Source organism: Patagioenas fasciata, chromosome 16 (assembly GCF_037038585.1).
Source record: "Patagioenas fasciata isolate bPatFas1 chromosome 16, bPatFas1.hap1, whole genome shotgun sequence".
NCBI lineage: Eukaryota > Metazoa > Chordata > Aves > Columbiformes > Columbidae > Patagioenas > Patagioenas fasciata.
In genome coordinates this window covers 12,998,241-13,023,618 of record NC_092535.1, presented here as the reverse complement: position 1 = coordinate 13,023,618, position 25,378 = coordinate 12,998,241, and the positions used below count along the sequence as shown (strand labels likewise).

The following is a 25,378-nucleotide window of genomic DNA, read 5'->3' as shown; positions in this document are numbered from 1 at the left end:
TCTCCCCCGAGCCAGCAGCCTCCACAAACATCCTGAAAAGCAACCTGATCAGATGTTCCTCCTCTAGGCGCTCACACGGATTTTTCTCTCCCAAGCGGTTTGGAGCGGGCGAGCGAGAGCGCTTGGGTTTTCCAGCCTGCTCCTCCCACCAGACACAACCTCCCGCTGCCTCTCCGCCGAGCAGCACTGCTCACACGGCTCCGCCGCGGCGTGCGGGGCGCGGGCACAGCGCTCCGCTCCCGCCGCCGGGGGAAGCAGCGCCTCGGGCCGCCGCCGCCTGCGCTCCGTCCATGGGCCGGGGCCGCCGCGCAGCCCCCGCCGGGCCATGAGCGGGCTGCGGCGCCTCCGCGGGGGCTGCCGGCCGGCGCAGTGAGCGCGGGGCCGCGCCGTCCCTCCGCGCCGCTCCGCGCATGCTGCTGGGGCGCGTCCCGCGGCGGGGCAGCCCCGCGCCCCCCGCGCCGCCCCTCCGCAGCCGCCGCCGCCGCGCCGCGATGCCGGCGGCGGGGCGCGGGCAGCCCGCCTCCTGGCTCCTGGTGCTGGGCGCCGCCGCCCCCGCCCTCTGGCTGCGCTGCGTCCTCGCCGACTTCACGGTGGACAACGAGGTGCACTCCAGCTTCATCCACCGGCGGCTGCGCGGCCCCGAGCGCCGCGAGATGCAGCGGGAGATCCTCTCCATCCTCGGCCTGCCGCACCGCCCGCGGCCCCACCTCCACGGCAAGCACAACTCGGCCCCCATGTTCATGCTGGACCTTTACAATGCCATGTCCGTGGAGGAGGGGGCGGCGGGGGCCGCTGCTGAGGGGGGCGAGGGCTTCTCCTACCCCTACAAGCCCATCTTCAGCACCCAGGGGCCACCCCTGGCCAGCCTGCAGGATAGCAACTTCCTCACCGAAGCTGACATGGTCATGAGCTTCGTCAACTTGGGTGAGTGCCCGCCATCGGCGAGGCTGCGGGGCTGGAGCTGGGATGACTGGGCAGGGGACTGTGCCAGGGGGAGGCTGCAGCAGGGTCCTGGCCACCAACGGGAGGGCAGGGACTGGTGGCGCAGGTGGCCCCGGTACGGAGCTGTTTCCGCAGCGGGTCGGATGGTTGGCAGCCCACTTGGGCGAGGAAGGGCAGGTAGCGGCCCTTGGAAAGGCGGCTGCTTTGCAAGGCAGTAATTAAATGGCAGCAATCTGGACAGGGCTCTGACTTTCTATCGCAGCATTTGGACAGCCACAACTCTTGCCACGTTCACCCTGACACGCTAAGTCATCTTCTCCCTTTGATAGTTACTTGCCGCACCTCACAAATTGGATTTGCAGGTAGGAGTTGAACGGGACGATTAGCAGGTCTGTTCTGCATCCTGCACCGCCAAGGAAGACACAAAACCCAGGCAGGACCACAGGCCGGGCCGGCGCTCGTGCAGGATGCAGAGCTACCAGGGCTGCCGAGATGGATGATTCCGGAGGGGCCGAGCTGCTCACGCGTTTTCCTAATGGTTTGGGAGGGATTCCACAGTAAATCCTTATTTACCCCTGCAGCTTCTTCTGTTGACCCCAGTTTCTGCAACTAACTTGCCTCTTTTCACAAGCACATGTGGATGGGTTTATGCAAATGATACAAAAGTTGGCATGCTTTGTGTGCGGCTCACTAGGCCTCTCTAATTGGATGCCACGGCCCAATCTGAGTTCTGTTTGCTTGCTGTAGACTGCACACCCGTGCAGACTGACTTGGCCGGATTTGAGTAAAACCTTGTCGGGATGAGCGTTCTATTTTAAATATATAATTATAGACCTGGTTCACTCTATCCATTTTTAGACCTCATCATGTGCAGCTCTGAAACCACCACACGTACACATTGGGTGCCTGCAAGTTCAAGACAGAATCTGAATAGTATTTCCAAAACAAGATCAACTCAAACTTTGTCCCAAACAAAGGGACATGCAGAGATCAAGAGGAGCCCACCTCTGGCACGTAACTGGCCAGGGATTACAGACACCCCCATCGCCAGTAAATCCATTAACACCTTTATGGATGTCACTGTTCTGGACACTTGCACTGTCTGGAGCTTCAGAGGCAACAAAGATTAAATCACCACCTAAATCACCACATCTCTAATCCCAGCGCGCTTTAACTAACTGAAAAAGATCAGTAGCTGTAAAGGCTCTGTGACACACGTTAATAATTATTAGACGCGGTAGCCATGCCGGCACAACTCTTGCACGATAGGGAGACACGGGACGCCGTGGGAGATCTCCAGTTTGTATGAGCTGCACCTCCTTATTAACTACCATCAGCTTCACAGTGGGAAGCTCTGAATTACATCTGGCCTGGGGGCTGCGCTCTTCGAGAGCGCTGGTGCTTTCCATTTGGAATTACAGTGTTTGTCTAATCGCTGCTAGGTACTTAAGCTGATCAGCAAATGATACATTTAAAATCAAATATTTGAGCAGCCAGAAGTACCAATGGTGGTCAAATATTTGACTTCAGAGATAAGAGTGATCTTGCTAACACTGTTCTCTGTGGTTCTTGGGTCCTACACCGTGTACAACCAGAGTGCAGGGAGAGTCCCGAACACAAGACAAAGGATGTTGAAATAACGATAGTGAAATTCACACTTCTGTTTCCATTTGGGTAGAGAGAGAACCTTTACCAAACATGTAAGTACCTAATGGGAGGGAGTTTAGCTCTGGGGAAGCAGCTCTGCTCCTCGGCTCTGTTTGCTGCGTGGCTTTCAGCAGTGAAGCTGCAGCGCTCCCGTCCTGCACTTCCCATGGAAGGAAAAGTCACCTTTGCAGCCCATGGACGTTGTACATGAAAAGAATTATGTTCAGGTTCCTGATTATTTTGAGTACAAAGGAGTGAAATCAATCCATAAACTGTGAAATACACATGACATTATGGATATGTCTGTTTCTACCCGAGAACTTTTTGTAGAGCAGGTTTTACCTGTGTAAACTCCATAATCGATAATCAGCATCCCACTGCTATGCGATGACTATAGTGGATATATTAATTCATTTTGACCTGCTGGGTTTTGTAGTTGGTTTAGAAATCCACAAGTGTTCTTTATGCGAAATACTTAATTATCATTTTATTTAATTGCTGTCAGTGTGGTCAGTGAGTAGTAAGAGCGCAGGCAAAATCCAATCGTTTTAAGAAGGACAGGTGGAATTATTAGCAGCAGGGCACATTTCAGAGGTTTATCTGTACTGTTTTGTTCCCTTGTCAACAGTGCATGCCAGGACGAGTTTAAAAAGGACATAGATCTATAATAGCTTTCTTCATCACTGTGCACACCTTTCATCCCATTATAGTCATCGGTCTTTCATCTTCATAGGACAAAGACAGGCTTGTTTATGGACATTTAATGAATTAGACCAGCCACTCACTCCCGTATATAGTCAGATACAACACCTGCTTTGGTATGTACAGTTTTCTATGACATTCAGGGAAAATTAGAAGATCCATTGTAGAACTGATATTTTTCTGGAGACTTTTGACAATGATCCCTTTTAAAGCGGAGCTGAATTGCTAAATGCAGACTGGAGTAAACTGTGTCCTAGTTTTGTAAGAGATACTCTGCGAGCATTGCATTTCACAGGTAGGCTTTTATTACTATGCTAGAGCCATCACAATGAGGAAGTGTCACCACATAATACAGGTTCGTCTTAGAATGGAGGAAGTAAAAGTGAGTAAAGAAACACTACTTTCAAATTTCAATAAATAAAACATGCTATTCCAAGCTTCCAAATGCTAATCTACAAACCCACTTTTTTTTTACTTTGCTCATATTCTTCAAGAATCTGGTTGTACAACTTTAGAGTAAAAAATATTTTAAAAAATTAAAGAGTTACATTGCAAGATTTACTGGGCTATATATTAAAGAACAAAACCAAATCAAACAGCAGCCCTCCCCAGCTGATTTCTATGGAGATACTGTGTTTATTTTTTCCAGGGGATTTATACTGGATATTGGTAGGGAGGAACCAGAATACAGGTGCACCATTTCAGGGTTATGTTGCAGGGAGCTTTGTACTAAGCATGTAATGTTACTGTAAAATCTTGACAATTAATTAGATTTAGATTTATAACCAGTTAATTCACAGGCTACATTTTCTCTTCGCTTACACCTGTGCTAAGATGGATGGGGAATGGATTTGTGTCAAGAATGAAGTTCCATGTAAATGAAAAGAGAGTTTAGCCACAGTGGTCTAAGTCAGTTAATTACTGGCTAATTTTATAAAATTTATTACTATGATTTCAGTATTTGGAATTTGGTTTCAGATCCTGTCCAAGTACAGTTTACAAACTGATCCCTTTTAGGAGCTGAAAAAACGCAAAGCATTGTTTGCACGAGTTTAATTTCAAGTTTATAAACAGCAACTGTGGAGTAAACATCCTCTAGATTACTTAGACCCTCTCTTCTAAAAATAATTGGGTTGTGCTTATGTGGGTGATCTCGCCTTGGTAAACAGACTTGCTTAGAATATTTTTAAAGGAGTCGGCACAAGTGATATGCAATTTGTTAATTTGTCTCGTGATTGATTATAAAATGAACAACATTGTTTAATACTGGCAAAAAATAAGGAGGGGGGGAAATTAGTCATCCTTGGAAGGAGCACATGAAAGTGGCTTTTGTTAATGTATATCAAGAAGCTGAAGAGCCCCCAAGTTTCCTTCTATTTCATACCATCTGGCTATCCTTTTTGTTGACAAGTGTTTGGCATGGAGAACCATCTCTTTGCCCTTTAATAACAGGCTTTAACACTGTAGGGTATTAGAAAAAGATTCTATAACAGTTAAAAAATTTCCTTCGGGGAATACTTTATAAAGTGAGCACGGGCTGCAGGCATTTGCAGCTGTAACCTGGCTTGTGTTAAAATTTGGAAGGGGCTGCCTTGCATTCCAGCTCACTACAGGCCGTCATTGGTGTACAGCCAAAGGTTAATATAGATGTCACACAGTTTTTCTTTGGAGAGCCTCAGATATAAGAGTGCGCGTACAGCTGTGTTTTTAGTAACCCTTTCATAATCACTTCTTTTAAACCTCATTTTCCTGCTTATATAAATCAAAGATTTGCAAGGATATTTGACCTGGATTTGAACTTATTTGATCTTCACATATTTCCCACTTGAAACAAAGCAGATTAAATGTTAGCCCTGGATGCCTGGTCACGATCACATGGTTTGTCCATACATTAGGCCAAGCCCTCAGCTTCTTTTTTGTTTTTTCCCCTCCACCTAGCACTGTTAGGAGCTCTCAAGCCTGAACAGGTACCTCCTGTGATTGTTCGGGACAGTATGGATATATGCAACACTTAGTGGTATAGAATCAGCCAAGGTAGAAGGCTTGCAGCAAACTAAAGGTATAAAGCACACTGACCGTGCAGCCAGTAACCGGCAGATGTTCTTTCAACGTACGGACCTATTCTAGAGAGAAACTCATTTGTTTTCTGATTTTCAGATGCAAAATGGCAGAAACAGAACAGGAACTATTTACCCCCGCCGTACGGGTGCGGTGGTAGCAGAGAACGGAGCAGTGGGCCGAGGGCACACGTCCTCACGCAGGGGAAAGGGATGCGGAAATTGTCCCCGTCCCCTCGCGCGCCCTGGCAGCGGGTTTCTCCCAGAAACCAGGTTTTTGGTGTTTCCTCCGTTCCCACACAGGCTGTCCTGGGGAGGTGAAGCCCCCTCCGGGAACTGTAGTTTAAAAACCAGAACACAGCGGCTTGTGAAGTGCTTTGAAGGAGAACAAGGCTTGATGGCCAGATCTTGTGATGCTCGTCGCAGGAGCTGGGCACAAGTGAAGCGTGCAGGACCTGCACCCACCCGCGCTCGGCTGCTGTGTCCCCCCGTCCCCCTTTTGCAAAGGAGATTTAATGGCCTCTGGGCAGGCAGCGTGACACCAGGCATTAGTTTTTCCTCTGTAAATAAGCTCAAAATGCATTTGTGTGTGGTGGGGGGCAAGATGTGTGAGAGAAGGTTCCCCAAGTGGTTGGAAACATTAATTAAAAAAAAAAAAAAGATTATAACTATTAAAAGGCTGGTCGGAGCTGTTGACAGGCTCCTTTTAAATAGAACACTGCGATGTTTTAGTTTAATACATTCTGGCAGTGTCACCGGGGTTAAGGCTAATACTGGGATGTGTGGATCCTGTCATGTTATTGTCAGGAGGAATGCAGGGATTAGGTTTAAAAGTGGCGGTGGGTGAGTGGTGCAGCTGTGTACACTTATTATAAAAGATTTAAGTCCCACTGGTAAAATCAATATATTAAATTGCAAGAGCCTCTGTTTTTAATTAGTTTAAATCAAATATACTGTTGGTGCCATTATGGCTTCTATCCTTGAACCAAGTGAGGAAATGCTAATATTTATATGGAAACTGTTAATTTGCGGTTAAAATGATAACCCTTTTAGTTTTATGCCTCTAAATTGTTCTCACTGCGTGAATACCAGTGAGAAGTTGCAGTGATGGTTGAATTCATCTGAACAAGAACACCAGTAAGCAAATTTTGATAGCGTGCCAGATAAAGAGCCTACCTGTTGATACACAAAATGAAGAAACCACGATATTTTAAGCTCTTTCCACAGGTACAGTCCTCCTCTCTGGGGCCTGCATCAAAGTACTGGCTTGAATTTACTCTATATATATTTTAACATATATAAAAATAAAACATGCTGTTATATGTGTGCATTTCTTTTTGAAAGGGAAGGGACTTCTAAAGAAATGAGCGAACTGTTTAAATTAGTAGCAGGATGAAGATTTTCAGTCTACAACTGTTTGAAGTAAATGGGACTGCTCCCGAGGACTAATCACATGGATAAAGTTCTGCACATGCATATGTTTGGAAATGGAAACCCAAGAGAAAATTCTTGGCTAGGTCTTCATTGGTGTAAATTGTCAAATTTCTACTGAAGCTGCCCCTATGGTCTCATTTATACGAACTGTATGTCCAAAGTAATTCCCATAAACTCTCTGTTGATTTGCACTAGCACAATAGAGAACGGAATTGGGCCAAAGAAATGCCCCTGTGTTGAAATAACGAGCCTGCAGTAGTTTCTGCTAGAGCTTCAAACAGTTTTCTCTCCTAATCTTGAAATTGTTTTGGAGGGAGGCTTCCTTTGCTGCAAAAAATCAGAACACGAACTAGCTCCTATTAGTCACTGCTTATCATTATTAGCCCAATCCCTGTTGCTGAACTACAGCTGAATTCCCATCTTTGCAACCAACAGAATGTAACAAATAACGTTTAACAAAAATGGGAAACTGATATTTCTTAATACAAGACATATTTCGTACGGAGAAACTTCAGTGATGGAAGATTCCTGGTATCAAAATATCTGAATCACAGTACAAATAAACAGTGTGTTGTAAAGGCTGCCGGGCCAAATTCCGTGCTGGAGCAATTCCACTGAAGTCAGTGGCCTTGTGCCAGGAGATAAACTGCCATCTACCTTTTTTTTGTGTACATGTGAAAACCAGAAGCGTTTTAAGATTTTGTCAGTAAACATCTTTGCTAAGAAAAAGGTTGCAGGTAGCAAAGTTTGAACTGATCCTAATTCTAACACCTCTTTGGGAAATCCTTATTTTGTTGATGAAAGCTACAAACTTTGACAATACTCCGTTTTTTGGGGTATATGTTATACAATTCTATTTTTTATAGATAAATTTACCTGTTTTACAGCAGGTAATCTGAGAGGATCTTGGGTTGCCCCACAATACCATGCCTTGCCCGTTCTTTTAAACGTTTGTGTCGACTACATCTTGAACTCAGTGAAAATCCTTTAGTGATCCAGATTGAATGGATTGAATTAATGGCAACTTTGAGACTACAAGTTTTAGTGTAATTGCTTTATTGTTTTGGAACCAAGATACTTACAATCCAGTTCCTGTGCAAACATGTTTAACGTGTGTTAATGTGTTTCAAAACCAGACCCTCTCCGCAAAATTCTGCTTTTCATTAATTGACATCAGTAGCATGGTACAGTATTTCAAAGCACTGGCCAAATATAAACGGTGTTTCTAATTTCCTTACTTTCCTGTGTTTGGAATGCCAATGTTAATTTGTTCCCATGGAAGAGTGAGAGCTGCCAACCACAGTTTTATATAAATGACTTTACAGTGCAGGGCGGCCAACATTAAATGATACTGAGGAATTTTCATGACGTTTTGTATTAATGCTTGTGTGTGTATGTGTGAGAGAAATAGAGGGAGATACGTGGGATATTGAGCAGCCCAACCACTGATGATCAAGGCGAATGTTGGGCAAAATTTATCCTTTGAGTAGCTGTTATTTAATGTTTCTTCTCCTTTATATTACACAGCATATTCCTTCTGCACAGAAAAAACTGTTTTGCAGTGAATTTTGTTCCTAACTATCCAAACAGTTCTGTGGTTCCCCCACCTTGCACAATTTTAGTTATTTGTTAATAGATATGCAGAAGGACTTTTGTTTATGTTGCTATTCTGATCACTATGAAACAGATTGTAAGAATGTGCTGTTACTCAGCATGAGAAAATGTAAAAGTAGAAGAAGCTGCCACAACTAAGGAATGGAGGGATTAACTGATTCAATTAAAACTGCCAACACATTTTTTCTTTAAAAGAATAGGGGTAGCTAGATAAAATCATTTGCTTTCTTCAATAAATCAAAGCATAATCATAGTTTCTTTAGTGGTATGTACTCTCTTTGTACATGAAAAAACTGTGAAATTCCCTTTACATGAATTTATTTTAAACTGATGATGGTGAAAACAAGGCCTGTTTATGTATTTCTCCTTTTATTCCTGGAAGATGTTCAAAATACAAATTGCTCATGTTTCAGTGGATTCCTCTTAATGAGTGCTATGGTTTATCTCTCAGTTCTCCTGTTTTATTGGAACAGGTGCAGCGTCTGCCATCTGTGCCAGCCCCGCGCTGCACCAACAAACACAGTGGTGTTTTGGTTCACTGGATTTAAAAGTCTCCTGAGAGTAAAGAAATGAAAGAGAAAGAATTTAGAAAGTGCCTAGTGAGGGAAAGGCACTTCAAGTAATGTGCTTTGTCACTCAAGGCTTCCCGTAAATTACCTTAAACTATTTCTAAACTGTTTGAAAAATTTTATCCGTAGAGTATTAAGTTTCTGTTGCATCTCGGCGGTCACACGCTCTTTCTTTGTCGTCTTTATCCTACCACAGTGGCTTCCAAGTTGGACTCTTTTGTTGTCAGCTTGAATTAAGTTTTACAGGAGTAAGAAGATTTTTTTTCCTTGCCTGAAAGTAGAAGAATTGGAAATTTTCAGCTTTTCACTGTTTCTGCTTCTGCCTCATTTAAAAGATACTGCAAATAGCTGTCTGAGTTTAAACAAGATTATGTTGTAATTAGACAGACAAACTCATAATTATTTAAGGGCTAAACCAACAACAACAACCCTTTCAGGTTCGTTTTGACAGTGTTTATCCAGTGTATCTGGAAAGGCTTACAATTAAAGCGCCTGAAGGGTGGGGATGAGATTTTTCAGCATGCAGTCAGTGCTGTCGGGTCCACCTGGCCTGGGAAATTATGCAGGCTTTGTAGTAGAGAAAATCCTTTAACTTAGATCTTCATGGCAAGCTCTTAAAAGCTACCTTCCTTTAAAAAACAAAAGAAGGGAGGGAGAGAAAGAAGGGAGGGGGAGAGAGAAGGCACCGCTTTCCCTTTAAAAAACAATTAAAACGAGCAAGTGCCTTCTTAGGTTCTTTACGAGGAGGCAACGCCGTGGCGCTGCTCAGGCTGATAATCTCGTAGGACATCATTTTTAAAAGCTTTTTCTGTTGTGCACAATGAGCAGAACGTTTCCTCTCGTTCTGTTGCAGCCTCCCAGCGCGGTGCTGGTCCCAGTTCCACCGGCCCGCAAACCCACTGGTGTCACTGGGCAGTGTCCCCAGCCCTGGCACGGGGCCACCCCGGCGGTGAAGTCACCACAAGTCACACCATCGGAGGAGCTGGCACAGTGTCTGGACCACGTTTTGGGGGCTGTAAATCAGGTCGAGCTTTGGGTTGGTAATTAGAGCCACTGGGCCAAATCCTTCAGTCACCTTGTGGTGGTGGCACCGGTGGAGCCGCCGGGGTCCGCTGGTTTTACCCATTGTTCTGCCCACAGCACAGTGGCAGTAAAGCTTCTTAAAAGAGACCAGAAGAATCCTGGGAGAGCTACTAAAAATGCTCCTAAAATAATACAGCATCGGTAGTTGGGAGTTATAATTCCAACGGAGAGACCATTCCTTACAGAGTCAGGATTAGGGGCAGGGCTGGCGGGGCCTGAGATGCCCAGAGACTTCAGTGAGTCCTTCAGCACCCCAAGGGAAAGCAAGTCCAGGTTTTTCTCTTAAATGGAATATTAGAGATTACCGTAATTTAGAAATTCTGAATTCTGCCGCTTACAATTTAATACTGTTCAAATACTTTTGTATTGATACTTTAACAATTCACTTACGTCAGCCAAGTATCAATAATGCCACGCATGATAATAATTCACCACTAATGGGATTCAGTTCCTAATTGTGTCTGTTCTACCCACATGCTCAGTACTAGCAAGCTGCTTCTCGAGGTTAAAACTCAGTGCTTCTATCACTAAAAAGTATTCTGAACATTTTAATCTTGCTACTTTTATTTGTTTATTACTGTGCAGTCATTATAATCCCACAGGGACTTTTTAGATGTTAATAAAGAGTGCTGCACATCACTTTTCCTGAAGCTTGTGTGGCACTATAAACATCATGCTGAGTTTAAGGTCCCCTTTCTGACCATATCCTTAAAAAATCCAGCATTTGTTAAGAGAAAAAAGGGGATTTTTTTTTTCTTTTTAACAAAAAGAAATAGAGAAAAAAAGAGGTAACTTTAGCCTCACAATCTGCTAGCTACATAAAACAGTGAATGTTCAGTTGAGGCAGGGAAAAACCAGAACTGTTGGAGATTGGTTGTTTCCTTTTGGAGGAAACAATAAATGTGCCCACTTGTATTTTAACAACATCACTACTGGGCCCCTTAATTACACAAATATACTTGTAATAAACTGCAGAAGAACTGAAAAAGATCTTTCTTTTCAACTCAAAAAGAAGCTTTTGAGTAACCATTCTTTTAAATCTGAGCCTAAATCAGAAGATGAAGATATTTCAGCACTATGGGATGAATCATTTGTCTTCTGAGACAGGTGGAAAGGAGCAGCAAATCAGATGTGTGGTGTAAAACATCTCTTATTGGTGTGAACACAACTTTGACCACTGAATATAATAATTCCTGCAACTCGGTGGCATGCATTATAATCAAATTACAACAATTTTAGAGTCCACATCCACAGAAATCTCTGACCGGTACGCTCCATTACAACCTGATGCAGGGAATAGAGAAATACGTGGAAGAATCCAGAATGATGCAGAAACACGTTCAAGCAAACCTCAAATATTTTTTTTAGAAAACAGTAACTGTCGTTTTGCTCATTAGTCCACAAGTGTGAGATGAGAACTGTTTCACTGCACGTGTTACAGAGTAGGGGGAAAATCTAAGTCAGTGTGTCTAACGTGCCCAAAGTCTTTCCTCCCCATATTGGAGTTGTAGTCCCTCAAGAGATGAGTGACTTGCAGGCAAGAGCCCGAGCTGGAGAAGAACGATCTGTGTTCTTGCTCCTTGGGAGAGTCTTTCATAAATGCCGTACTCTCATTTTTAACAAACTGCTATTTTTAGCAATTGCACGCAACAGGATGTGAACTGCGTTCCCTCCATTCATACCAAACCGATGTGAGGACGCGAGGGCGTATTACAACAGCCCAGCTTTTACCCCAGAACTGCGATTGCAAAATTGCGCTTGAAGACACGCAAAAAGCCCAAACAGAACAGAAAATGCTGTTGTTAGGGGCTGGCTCAGGAGGCTGGGATGGCCCAACCACGAGAGGCTCCGTGTTGGGAATCCAGGCATGTGGTCCACGAGCTGCAGGGTGGTATGTGGGGCCTGGTGTCACCCATGGCTTATCTTGTACCAAAACAACAACAAAATTCCTCTTGTATCATAGGAATTGTGGGTGGGAATTAAACTGGAAAGAAATCTTCTCCTAACCTTCAGATGCTGTTACACTTGGGCCACCCACATTTAGATTATAAAGAGGACAGACGCATGCACACACTTTATACATGCAGATATATGTCTTCCTGAGGACATTTCTGGAATAACAGTTTAAATTTGCTGTCGCTTTAAGACACTGGCATTTTACATCTACCAGCAGAAATATATGTTGGTATCATCAACCTACAGATCTTTCATATTGACAGTTCTCAGGCCCGTACACCGAGTTATTAAAAAAATAAGCAGTCCCCTGCCTGTTTCTCAATAAATGTGATGCACAGCAAACATTCCTAGAAAGCAAAAGATCATATGTATAAGCTGCAAGAGCCATCCCAGGGAAAAGGGCAGCGAGGATCATTTCTGGGCAAGGAGCTCCTCTGCTGTCCCCAGCCCTGGGGACTGTGCTCAGTGCCCCTGGATCTCAGCTCTCTTGGCAGCACCGAGGAAACATGATGATCTCAAGGAAAAATGTGAAACAGGTCACAAATTCCCACTTTCATGAGGAAGGGCACACTGGAGTGTATTTTTAAGCAGTAATTCAAGTTCTCTAATGATTATTCTCCAAAATATTTCCTCCCATCTCTCCAAGCACCGTATTTCTAGCTAATAATCGTGGTTTATAAACTGTGTTAGTATCACTGGACCTCCCGGGTATGGAACACCTGAAAAACCTGCAATAGCTGTAGCAGTAAGGATGCAGGGCGAGCTCTGCTCCCGCAGGGATTTCCCCTCCGGGGCAGATGGACCTTTCCCCAGAGGAGTTTGCTCCCCCCTAATCTGACCAAGAAAGGTGCAGATGTTTGATATTGCATAGACAAGCCCCAAAGGTCCAGCTGATTGCGGGCTTATGGCACAGCTCGGAGTGTGGACATTCCAAGTTGAAATTTTGCTGATTACAGTCAAAGGCTGAGATTCTTATCTGGTGGCCGCGTGTCTGATATCGACTGGTTATTTTGTAATACCCCACAAACTACTTTCTCAACAAAACCAGGATCTGGGATTTCAGCGGACAAATCTAGCAAGTCATATGGTTTAAAACCTGGAAAACTGGTTCTTGACTTATTTTCCTTTTACCACAAAAAAGGCTCGATTCCCGCGCCCGCGAGTGCACCGTGTTCCTCCCAAAGCTCCTGTGCAGGTGGAGACCCACATTCTGGAGTATTTGGGGGGACACTGGTATTGTTGTTGCAATACAATATTAAAGAAGGATTAGTTAGATTTATGTTATTTATTTGGGCAGCTGTTCAGTAGACAAAAGGAAGGCTGATGCGAACAAATAAGCCTTCGGAGGCGACCATGCAGTCACTTGTTGACTCATGTCCCTTAGCGTGGCCGGTGCAGAAACGGGCACATTCTTTTGACAAAAACAAGGCATTTGAAGATTCCATCAGCTGAACTTTCTCTTTCAAGTGTTGCCAGTAGATGCACAATATATACATGTGTTTTTAAAAGACTTTTATTTTGAACTCAAGATGTGAATCTATGGTATTAAGGAAAGCAGAACAATCCTTTATTTAGCTGCACCTGCACCTTAATGCCTAATGAGTTTAGTCTGATGGAATCCAGACCTCAGGAAGGATTATAAATTCTCATTTGATTTCATTTACTTCCAAAATACCTTAAACCAGCTGTACCAGTCCAGAATCCAGTCCTTCTTTCTATATCAGTTTTACAAATGTTGTTGAATCTTTTGCTGTTTATGTAACTTTATGCTACATAATAATACACGAATAGCAATAAGGAACACGTGGCAACTTCAAAAAAATCATGTAGTGGAAGATAATTAGCAACATATAAGCCTGAAAAGCATCGGTTTACGAGCACAGCTTTATAATAAAGTTCTTCATGCTCTGGAAGCAAGATTTGGAAAAAACCTGAAACTAAGTTAGTAGTCAATATTCTCTGTCACTGGCCCGGTGAAAGGCAGAGGTGTCCAGCCTCGCAAGCACAGATGAACACACGCTCCAGGGCACTACTGGTATGTTTAACCATTTCTGTCTGTTTTGTATAAACACGTCAGAGATGCTTGGGCAGTGACCTTCCCAAGATTACTGACTCAGGCTATTTATTATGAACAGTATCTAATTTATTAAATATATTTGAAGCCTTTTTAATTTGCCCCAATGTAGTTACTGGAATGTAAGAGTATAATTTGATGCTGTCGCATCTCTGCATGATCAAATCATTGCGTCAAAGAGTTACTATATCACAATTTGTTTATTCTTTGCATGTCCTCTGCACACACCTTCTCGCAGATCACGGTACCTGTGCTGCAGGCTCCCAGCTTCCTCCTGTTGTACAGACCTTGGGGTAGGAGCAGACACCCTCAAAGGAGCAGGGAAACTACATTCCAGGAAAACTTCCTTGCCTTCTGCCTGATCTGAGGTTTGGTCCAAGCCGAAGAACTGTTTCACACTTGGAATCTTTCAAGAACGACCTGGATCTTTTCATTCCAAATTTTGCATTTCCTCACAAATAGCCCATTTTAGGTTTCCCTGTAGTAGTTGCTCATGCTGCCTTTTATCTTCACTGGCTGAATGCGCATTATTTCTGGTCAGATCTGTTCAGCCACTTGTCTTTCCTTCCTTGGGCCTGGGGATTTGTTCCCATTAGTTGAGGGCTGTGTGTACAAACAGGCAGGGCAGACTGCTGGTTTTTACATCAGTGATTTCTTGAGTGGCCTCCAGCCTCAGAGCAGGTTACAGGAAGCATCTTGAGCCCTGTTTGTCTGCTGGCTGGACTGGGGGATTATTTTCCTCAGTGAACCATGTTGTCACTAACTTTTCTCCCTTTGTGTGCTCTGCAGCCTCCTCCCCCTTGAGACACCCATCACCCTGCTTTCTCCTCTAGACCAGAGCCACCCTGTTCTGTGCTGTGGCTGCCACCATCTGACCCTGATTTGCGATTCCTCCCCCACAGGCTGCTGCTATCTCCTTGACCTTTGGATGCACTGGCAAAGCGTGTGACTTGGAGTTCACACCTAAGGCTGGCACAGCTTCCCCGTGAAGTTGATCTCACCCGATACAACTCCAGTTTCACAGCACCAGGAAAGCAGCCTGGCTGTCCCCCGAATGACAGAAAGAGAGAGAGCAGTGTAATGCAGCAGTCATCTCTGCTAAAAGAGGGAAAAGAAAACTGTATTCCTGCGTCTTCGATACCTCCCACAGCTGCATCCAGAGGGTGTAGGGGATGTACTAGACAGCAGCGCACCTCTGCTCTCAGGCTGCGTTATTCATGCTGTGCATCACGGTGCAGACAAAGAAAAGAACACAGCAGCAATGATGAGTTTCTGCCTGTCATTCTGCTTGCTGCTCAGTTTTGACTACAGGGATGTTTCTAGAGGAGGGGGTAGAGAAGAGCTAAGGTTGCCTTAGGGAGCTGCAGGAGTCCTTGGCTTTGAGCTGCTGTCCAGGTGCATCCCCACCTTTCACATACACAGAGAGAAGCGACAGTTCCAGCCTGTCAAGGGTAAATACCAGCTTGGGTTAACCCACTCCCAGTGATCACACAAGAGCTTGAGATGTTTTGTGTTGGCCACAATGCTGGCCGGTTGGGAGGACATAGGGGGAGCCATGTTTTGCAGCATCCCCACAGTCCCCAGCTTGTCTGTCTCTCTCTCTCTATCCAGAAAATCACCAGCCCCAAGGTGCTGGTGAAGGGAAGGCTGCTGGAGGCAAATCCCCAGGTCAGCAGTGTCTTGAGTCCCCCCTTCCCAGTGAGGGGCAAAACAAGACTTGAGAGGCTGATGAGGGAGACCCTGTGGGAGATTTTGTAATGCTGAATTGCTGGAAGATTAAGGTAGAAACAGAGGGAGCCTGTCTAAAGGAGAAACTTCAATTTCTTTCCCTTGTCACTGCCCCATTTCTCCATTCCCTCACACCCCCGAATCCTGCCGCAGTCCTCCGTGCGTTACAGCAGCTGCAGCTGGGTTGCAGCACCATGTGCTGCCGTGTTGCACGTGCTGAGGCTGTGAATAAGGTATTCTGAACAAATACAACTCTTTCCTGCTTACTTAACTTTGCTTTCCCCAGATACACATACAGACACTGCAAACTCACCGTCAGGATTCACACCACAGTTGGTCTGTTTACCATTAGGAGAGTTTCGCGTTCACAGAACAGTCCCACGTGTAAATTTTTCACGATACCTTTCATCTAGTCTGGCTCTGATTTCAGCAGAGAAACCACAGCGTAAGCTGGTACCGATCAGGGCACACTCGGAAAAGAAAATGGATTATCTGTGGATAACCCATTCAGATATTTCGTGGATGGTCTTTAAGGAGAAATAGTTTTACCATCCAGCATTGCCTTAAAGTGCCTGTGATGAAACCCCGGCAGGGGCATGTGTCCAAGGGCAGAAGGCAGCACACATGCTTCTCTCTGTCCTTTCCCTTCTGATGATTCTGTTTCCCCTTTGCCATCTACCACCCTAAGGAATTTTAACTAAAAGGTCTCCTGGGTGACACATGGGCTGAGAGGATGTGGTGACGTGCAGCATCCTCTCATCCCCCCACGTTCCAGGGTGTCTGGGCTCCCGGGGACACAGGTGGCTCCACATCCCTCCCCAAAGCCCTGCCTGCGGCGGGCATGACACTGACCCTAACACCACGAGAATATCAGAAGGGGCTCAGGCATTTTGTTAGAGAAATAACCAATTTCTGCCCTGAGCCGTCCTTGCTAGCTGAAGTTCAGCTTAGTCAGGAAGAACTTGCTGCTGCTTCGGAGATAATTAAACCCATCTTCCCCCAACCCGCTGTTTGTACACGCACAATGATACCATTGTTCAGAGTCATGCAACACATATGCTGACATTAAAGTGTTTAATCTTGTAGTACAGTATTCCATTATTTTTTGGACATCTGCACATGATAGAAAGGGTACGTATTAAGGGATTTGTTGACAAAGAAATAGCTAATGCTGATACATGTGTGGACTGAAAGGATCTTTCCAAGTTGTGTTCAGCAGTAGGGAGGGTGCTCCTTCCCAGGCCCGAAGCCTGGCACAGATGTGATATGCACCGCTGCTATTACCACTTTTCAATTTATAACAAGGAGTCAGTGTTTAGAAGAATTCTGGAAGCTCCCTGCTGGGTTTGTGGCTAGGTGGTCTTGCTGGCAACACCACCTTCATGCTGAAAGCTGAAAAAATGAAGTGATGGCTAAAGGAAGAATATTAACTCCAGAGGGCTGCTTCTTTTTTTTCTTTCTTTCTAATTTTTAAGCAGAAATGCTTACTCCCAGATCACTCTGTGGAGCGAGCACTGAAGAATTTCAAACCCCCCTGTTCTTAACCTTTGGAGTTGGGGATCAGGATTTATGTAGACTGCCTTTCATCTCATCTGAAATTAATGCATTAGTCCTTCTTTCCACCCATGGACAAGGCAGGACTTTGCCCTGCCACACACTGAATTTACCACCCGAGAAATATCACCTTCACCTCCCTTTACCTCTCTGCAAAGCGGGCACATGAGCGTTGGGTGCAGGTTCTGTGCTGCTGAGTGCTGCTGTGGCTCAGAGCAGCCAAGGGCAGATGGGGACGAGACCATCAGGACAGGGCTTCAGCAGATGAGCCCAGGCATCCCCAAGTGCCTGAGAGCCCATCCCTATGGCTGAAGGACGGACTGTGTTTCTAGAGGTGGCCACTCCCTGGCAATGGGATGCATCAGTGAGTTATAGAAAAAACACAGACAATTTTTCTAGTAAGCTTATCTCACAGACCAAAATAACGGGTGCATTTGTTTTTCCTTGGGTTTCTCCAAAAATCTGCAGTAGCTTTTAGATGAGTTGGAGAGCTGCAACTATCCACCGTAAAAAAGCCCTCCAAACACTGGTTTTATCACCCTTAAAAAAAATAGCCCTGTCACACAACGCAGAATATTTGCTCTACTTCATTTACAGGACTACCAATTTATATTCTTCAACTATTTCTTAAAAAATTTCTCTAACTGCTGTTAATATCAGCATGTAAGTCTTGTAGCCGAGAGGATGAAGCAAATGAAAACCAATCACAGAAGTTCACTTTCCCAGATTCTTGCCATTCTAAATTTACTGCCGCTGGCCCTGTAACTCTTGCTGTCAAGCACAATGAGAAGGGAAACACGTGCCTTAGCAGACCATGGCCTGCCATGACATTATCGCAATCTTTATTGTACTCACAAAAATATAAGGACTGACCTTGCGCTTCTTGCTCAGTTAGGAATCCTGCTGAGCCCAGTGGGCTCTTTCAGGTCCAGAGACCACTGGGTCCTTCCCTAATTGGTTTCCTCCTTCTTGAAGCTCACTAACATATGGAGAAAAGGCCTATATTTCATAAGCAACACGGTTTTATCTACCAATTTGGAGACAAAGAAGTGAGGCAGTAGATAGGAGTGGACCTTGCCTTTGAAAGCAGCTATGGACATGGGCTAAAAGTGCTCGTGGACCCCAGGCAGAGCTGGTGGTCCCAGGGCAGCCAGTTTCGAGGAATCTCGTACTCTACAGCGAAATGATGCAAGAGAGTTTCTGAAGTTTTGGCTTGGATCTCTACAGGTGGTGATGGAGAGAATCGAATGTCATTTTTCTAGGAAAATTCTATCAAGATTTTGTGGTGCTCAGTGAAAATGGTGTAAGTCAAAGTGTACTTTGCCCATTCATGAAAGCACTGAGGCTAAAATCCCAGGCCAGCGAGCCCTCAGCTGTCACTGAAAAAATAGGGCTCGTTTTCTGCAGCTATCGGAGGCAAAGCATGTAAAGACTTTCCTACCCGCTAAACTCACCTACACGACTTCTTCAGTCCCTGGGGCCAGGCAGGCACAGGTAGACTCTCAAAACCTGTTAGACCTTGACGCTGGAGCATGGCGGATTTTTTTTGGCATCCAAATCTCCGAGGGGCTTCCCAGGCAACTGCTGATGGCTTTGCAGCCGCCTGGCCGAGAGGCTGAGGCGAGGGGGTGTTGTCTTTTGGAATCTATTTTCCTTCGACTTATCTTTCAGTCTCAGGAATTCAGGACCTTTAATCTATTTGAGATTAAAGTCCTTTACAAATCCCTTCTGGCCTTTTTTGGGAGCAAAGAAGTTACAGACACCCTACTGCACATTCCTTTTGGTGCTTTTTTTCATTGTAAATGAGAGACAAGTAGCACTCTTAATTGCTGTGAGTGCTATGGTAAATGAGACAACTGCTCTTAAAGTGCCTTATAAAAACAACACACATCAGGTGAAAGTGTTAACAGGAAGATTTAAGTTTTTACTCATTTAAATATTCAAAGGATATTCCAAGTGCGTCACCCAAATGTGCCAGGGAGGAAGAGGTGTGGAATTAACCAAAGCTTCCCGAGTTTGGCAGCCTGAGCACAGAATCTATTCATCTGCTGTTTATTTCGCTAGTGAAAAAAGATATTTTTTTACATCTTCAGAAAACGAGGGTGTAAAAATACTTAGGAAAGTAGATTAGCAAAATTAAGGCCTCCCATGAAATCCATTTAAATTAGTGGAAATATTTCCGTTGACTTCCCTGGGGTTTGGATTAGCTCTTTAACGCTTCTGTAATAACTTATGTTTTAACACAGTGATTCTTGGAAAATTACTGCTGTGATTCAAGGGTTCTTTGCTTGACACATGGAGTTAGTGATTGACGTTGTGCTACTGCACTGGCTAAGGCTATACAAGGGTATGGGTTCTTCGATATGTACAGAGAGAAATAATAACTATGGCGAGCTACCTCTCAGCGTAATTTTGCTGTCGTGTGTCAGGCCTTGCCTACTGTCAACCCACATTACAAACTTACAAAATCCACATTACAGTGGTCCCACCAGCATTTACAGAATTAGCTCAGGTTGGCTTTTCACTTACCAGTAGTGATTTACAAAGTAGCTGAAAACAGCCGGGGCTCTTATTTCTAGTCTCAACATATTTTCTCGTGAAAATGACCCAACATGGGATTAGTTCAAGTTTCCCAGCTTTATGCTGATGTTTCATTTGCTTTAGAAGTTTGGGTACCCTGAAGTGTTAAACCAGGATAACAAGACCTTCTGTCCAACATTACTTTTTTGGCGCTGGTTTCAACAATTCTGGCTGTAACTACACGTTTTCATCCCTGCATCTTAATGTTTTCAAGTTCTGTGTCTGAAAAGAGCACACTTTAAGTCATGTCAAAACAAGTACCAAGGATTTGTTGACATTTTATCTCCAGCTTTCCCATATTTTTGGATCTGATAGCTGGCTACTTCACACCTGAGCACATGTATCCATCATGTTTTCTTTTAACCATGCCGGTCATTGCACAACTATGTGGTCCTGCCTCCTCTTGCATCACCACAATGCCACAACAGTCGGTTTGGAGAGACAAAAGACTTCAGGGAGATCAGAGCCCTATCTGTATCAGATGGATGGGTGCAGTCTGTGCAGCATGCAGATTGCAGACAGATAGTCAAAGCCAGACTTTCAAAGATGCTGAGCTTACCTGCATATTTGCAACAGAGGTGTGGCAAATTTACTGATAACCACTAACCTAAGATATGTGCTTGTTTTGGCTCGATCACCTTAGTCGTCCTGCACACTTTTTGGTGTCTTGCTTATTTTCTCATGAACCTCTTGTGTGCCTCCATGCTACAGCTTTCAAATACCATCGTCTCAACCTTTCCTTTCCCAAAGGACTACGCCAAAGGGAGCGTCTGATGATCCCCACCTACTGTAGCTGTGGTTACTTGCCGCACTCGCCATGCCCAAGAGTTATTTTGCACCAGCAGATTTGGAGCCATGTGTTAAATCAGATCACAATTTGTCTGCAGTGGTTGTACCTCCAAAATGTGGTACCACTTCTAGAAATGAGAAGGAGCACACATTTACACATGCATCACCTGTAAGCAACTTTGCATTTCTTTAGGAGGGGAAATCCACTGTTTTCCCACAGCTAAAGCACACAGTCTGTTCCATAGCAGAATTATTTTTCAAGGGTGTTCTTCCTTTTCCTATTTTACAACCTTTGATTGCACATCCAGAGCTTTGGCTTCCTCTCCAAGCAGCTGCTTTGCCAAGGTGTTTGAATTGTGACAGTTTGTGAGCTGGGATTTCCAGTGTTTGAAATTAGGAACTGGGCTAAAACCATTGACCAAAAGTCTTTGGGTAGCAGTGATTTGTAAGAACTATGAACCTGGGACAAACATGAGTTCAAGTTCTTTGGGCAGATGGGCTATTAAGTATAGCCAGCAAGAATTTGTATTGCTTGATGACTTTTAAGGGAGCACTTAACACATATGGCTGACAAATAGCTGAGATTAAGTCCCTCAAGAATGACCAAAAAGGTTGTCATTAGGGTGTGTTATGTCAATAGGGATCATGGATTTTATAGATCTAACAAAGAAACTACAGTAGTATTCAAAAAGCTGTAGCAATTCTCTTGACTGTTCCACTGGACACTTAAAGTACCACTTTTCCCTAACCTTTGTGTTTGTTTTGTTTTTTGTAAAAATACCTCCCCTTCCCCCTCTGTTCGAACTCCTCAGGTGATTAATTGGAAATGAAGCAGTTGCAGTATTGTCGAAGGTCTGACCAACACCCATCAAACCCAGGAAACTCGGAGTTCCTGAGCACTCCCCTGCTTACCTTGTGCTGTTGTGCTTAAGGTATTCCTGGGGTCTACAAAAAGTGCATGGTCATATATAGTGTACCATATGTTCACAAATACCTGTGCACAGCAGCATGCGTTAAGGATAGGATTTCAGCCTGCATAATGAAGAGTCTGGCTTTTATGAGTTCAAGTCAGACCCTTAACGTTATTTTAACATAGATTTTGGTGTTTAATTATGTAATAAGATTTACTGCAGTCATCTAACAGATGTTGATTCAGGGTCAGTGTTTCTCATAAATTAGTTCTGAAGGGATTTGTTACTTCTGGGTCAGCAGATAGGTCCAGAGTGCAAAGAAAAAGGAGAAAAACAATAAACACCGAGTTGAAGGGTTTCTTGGGATTCTTTCTTCAGTTACATATCCACATATTTTCATGATCTTAATGACTATAGCCACAGGAATGTTTGCTTTAACACTAAAGATGGCTCAGCCCAAAACCCTATATCCAAACATCTGCAAAGCATGGGAAAGTTCAGACTTTGGGGCTCTTTATTTTATGACCCTGACCGTTAATTTTTCATACTAATATGACACATTTTTTCTAGGGCTCTGCAGTGGGAATCACTATGAACTCTAGCAGCACCCGAAAAAGTTTTGTCTTCGTGTGCTTGTTGTCGGACTTTGTGTATGAAGTGCAGCTCAAGACTGGTGTTGGCTGATGTAGTTGTCATCACATACGTACACTGGGAAGGTGCACCCACCCTCCTTTGAAAATTCAGCCTCCCCATGTCTTTGGAAGAAAATCACATTGGTATATCCTACTGCTAGACCTCTCTATAATACATCCTGCTGGTGATGTTATCCGTAATATATTAATAACTGAAACCACACAACATTATGTTCATTCTTCTATAGCTGTGGTTAAAGGAGCTATTCCATATTAAAATATTTATTCCTCCCCTCTGTAATTTAGGTGCAGACAAATTCCTTTGAGACTGAAATCATGCCCTCTGTATCTTATTCTACTGAGAATACCTTGGAGGAAAGGGATTGAGGCTTGTTTAATACTGTTGCTAGCACTTATAGGGCAGTTTTAGCCTGCCGAGTGTTTTACAAACACCAGTGAATATTCGCAGTATTCCCCCACTTCAGGGTATGAGGCACTGATTGATCTTCCTGGGGCCATACCAGATGTTGTAGCTCAAGATGCTGCTACAACTTCATTCATTCAGTGCACTCTAAAACTGCCCAACGTATAAAACTGAATCATCTTTGTCTTGGAAAGTTTAGGGGTTTCACACTTAAAAATCTCCTCTGAGATGAATCCCAGCTATTAGGAAGAGCTCTGAAGCGTTTCCCTGAGCAGCAATCACACGGTGGCAACATCCGAGCCCTGGACTCCTCGCAGAACGACGTGTGAGAGGAGGCAGAGCCCGTGGCCAAGCTGCTGAATCCCGGCCAGCAAAGCTGCGCTGAACCTGCTCCGTGTGAGCCCTTCGACACAGCCGGTTCCCGGGTGTCCCCCCAGTCTGTCCCTGCCACTGGGGGGGCCCTCGCGAGTGCCGACGTGCATTTGTGCCGTGCAGCGCTATAAATTTAAACAGCACTTTCCAGACTTGGGCTCGAAACTCCTCTTTTTCAGGAGTAATTCCATTTAAGTCAATGGATTTACACAATGGATTTACTGCTGCCAGAAGAGAATGAGGCCTGTAGAAAGACACACATTCTTTGCCAAGAAAATCTCAGAGCTAACTACTTGAATTGTGCAGTCGAGCTGCAGGGAGGTCAAGTGGACAGACGATGGGACTGGGACATACGGGAAGTCCCTGGTTCAAACCTCGGCTCTTAAAATGACACGTGGTGTGACCTCTGACGAGTCAGTTCATCTCTTATACCTCTGTTTCCCCGTTTGCCTTTGTCCAACTTGTCTATTTAATTTGGAATTTGTTCCAAGAAGGGCGCTTCACTTCATGTGCTGGGCTGGGGCACTGACACCTCTCCTCCCCCTCGCTGAAGGACAGTCTCAAAATCTTTGTTTCTCGCATCACTGACCCTCCAGTTCAATACCCACGAGCAGTGCTTCACGAGACCATTGGCTGGTCCATCAGAAGACAGGCAGACGTGTCGCTTGGTGGGACAACACACCGTTCTGGCACTGTTTTGGGAGGACTCTGGCACGTCTTGTTATTTCGTAGGCAGGGTGGGGAGAAGGTCCTTTATTTTCAACATTTGCTTCACAGCCCTGATCACTAAAGATGCCTTAAAATAAAAGCTTTGACCCTTCGGAGCGGGGCTGTGAGTTTATGATGAATTCAGCTGGCACTAAATGTGGGTCACGGGCATGAAAAGCCTCAAGGGCTGGAATTCGTGTGTGTCTGTGTGTGGGTGTGCACGTGCGCGTGTGTAATTGTCAGAAGCAGAACCAGGCCAAGAACCAGCACCCTCGAAAAGCCCCATCTGTGTGTTTCAGGTCCTTCCCACAGCTCGGTCGTTATCGGTGGCGAGTGTCCAGAATCACTTGTCAAACATGAAGCTGCCAAAAATTAAACACAACAGTCACCCACACCCTGTACCAGCCAGCTGTAAAACTGTTTCAAAGAGAGTCTGATAAACACATATATGCTTGCAATAGCCCAGATAGAGTTGTGCTTTTCCTATGTGCTTTAACGAACCAAACAACAGCACAAGATGCAGCAATCAGATATTCTTGCCCTTTTCTGTTGTGGCAACTTGCAGACGTGTTTGATGGTGAAGGGAAAGGGAACAAAGCAGGTGGCTAATGGGCTGTTTTTCTGTTTCAGTGGAGCATGACAGAGAGTTTCACCATCAGCGCTGCCACTACCGAGAGTTCAGGTTTGATCTCTCCAGAATCCCAGAGGGGGAAGCGGTGACGGCTGCCGAGTTCAGAATATATAAGGATTACATCCGCGAACGCTTCGATAATGAAACGTTCCAGATTAGTGTCTACCAAGTACTCCAGGAGCACCCAGGAAGGTGAGTGACCCACAAGTTGATCCCAATGAAAGCGCAAATACAATATGCTCCTTCCAAAAGTTCTGTCTGATACTTTTCGAAACAGCGGTGCCATCAGCGAACACGTCTGAAAGGCTGGGCTTAGGCGTTAGGGTTGTAGAGTGAAATCTCAGTGCTAATGTGGTGGCCGCGGAGCTGCCACATCTGGCCACCCGCTGAGGACACGGGGCGAAGTGCCCCCGGGAGCGTCCCCAGCGCTGTTGCCCTGGCCCTGGGAGCGGCTGGTAGCTCTGGCCCTGTGCTAGTGCAGGAAAAGATTGTAAACTCCAAGTATTTCAGGATTTCTGGAAGAGCTGCCCTCCTGCTGCTTATGGATCTTGAGGTGGCAAAACCACATCCGAATGCTTCCTTTCTAATTGTAGCTTAATTACTAGCCTTTATTACCCAAGGCGTTCAAGATCCCTAATTAACAAAGACGGACGACATCATGCTTTTTATATTGACCGATTGTTTTGTGTGTGCAAAACTACAAGACGAGCTATTAAATCCCTTCCAAGCAATTATTAATGTATGCCAAGCTCCTTGACAAATCCTCTAGGGAACTTGAATAAGAACATATGTTCAATTTTCTCATCTGTTTTTAGTTCCAATTAATCAACAATCCCAAACCATTTATCAAAGGCACTTAGTTTCATTGCACATATTTCTTTTCATACAAATGCTACCAAAACTGAGATTGCATTTATTTACATGAAAAGCATTTACAGTCACATGCTAGTCAGAAGTTATTCTCCAGGACT

The 25,378-nt window shown here is 44.7% G+C and overlaps 1 protein-coding gene across 1 annotated transcript in view; it reads left to right on the top strand.

Annotated features, from left to right (window-relative positions):
• The first annotated feature begins 395 nt into the window (after positions 1 to 395).
• Positions 396 to 25,378, top strand: part of BMP7 (bone morphogenetic protein 7) — a 43,739-nt gene continuing 18,756 nt past the window's right edge. The window contains exons 1-2 of the mRNA XM_065850000.2: positions 396 to 924; positions 24,407 to 24,599. Coding sequence (XP_065706072.1) covers positions 411 to 924; positions 24,407 to 24,599 — 707 coding nt within the window. The 5' untranslated portion in view covers positions 396 to 410. The remainder of the gene's footprint in view (positions 925 to 24,406; positions 24,600 to 25,378) is intronic.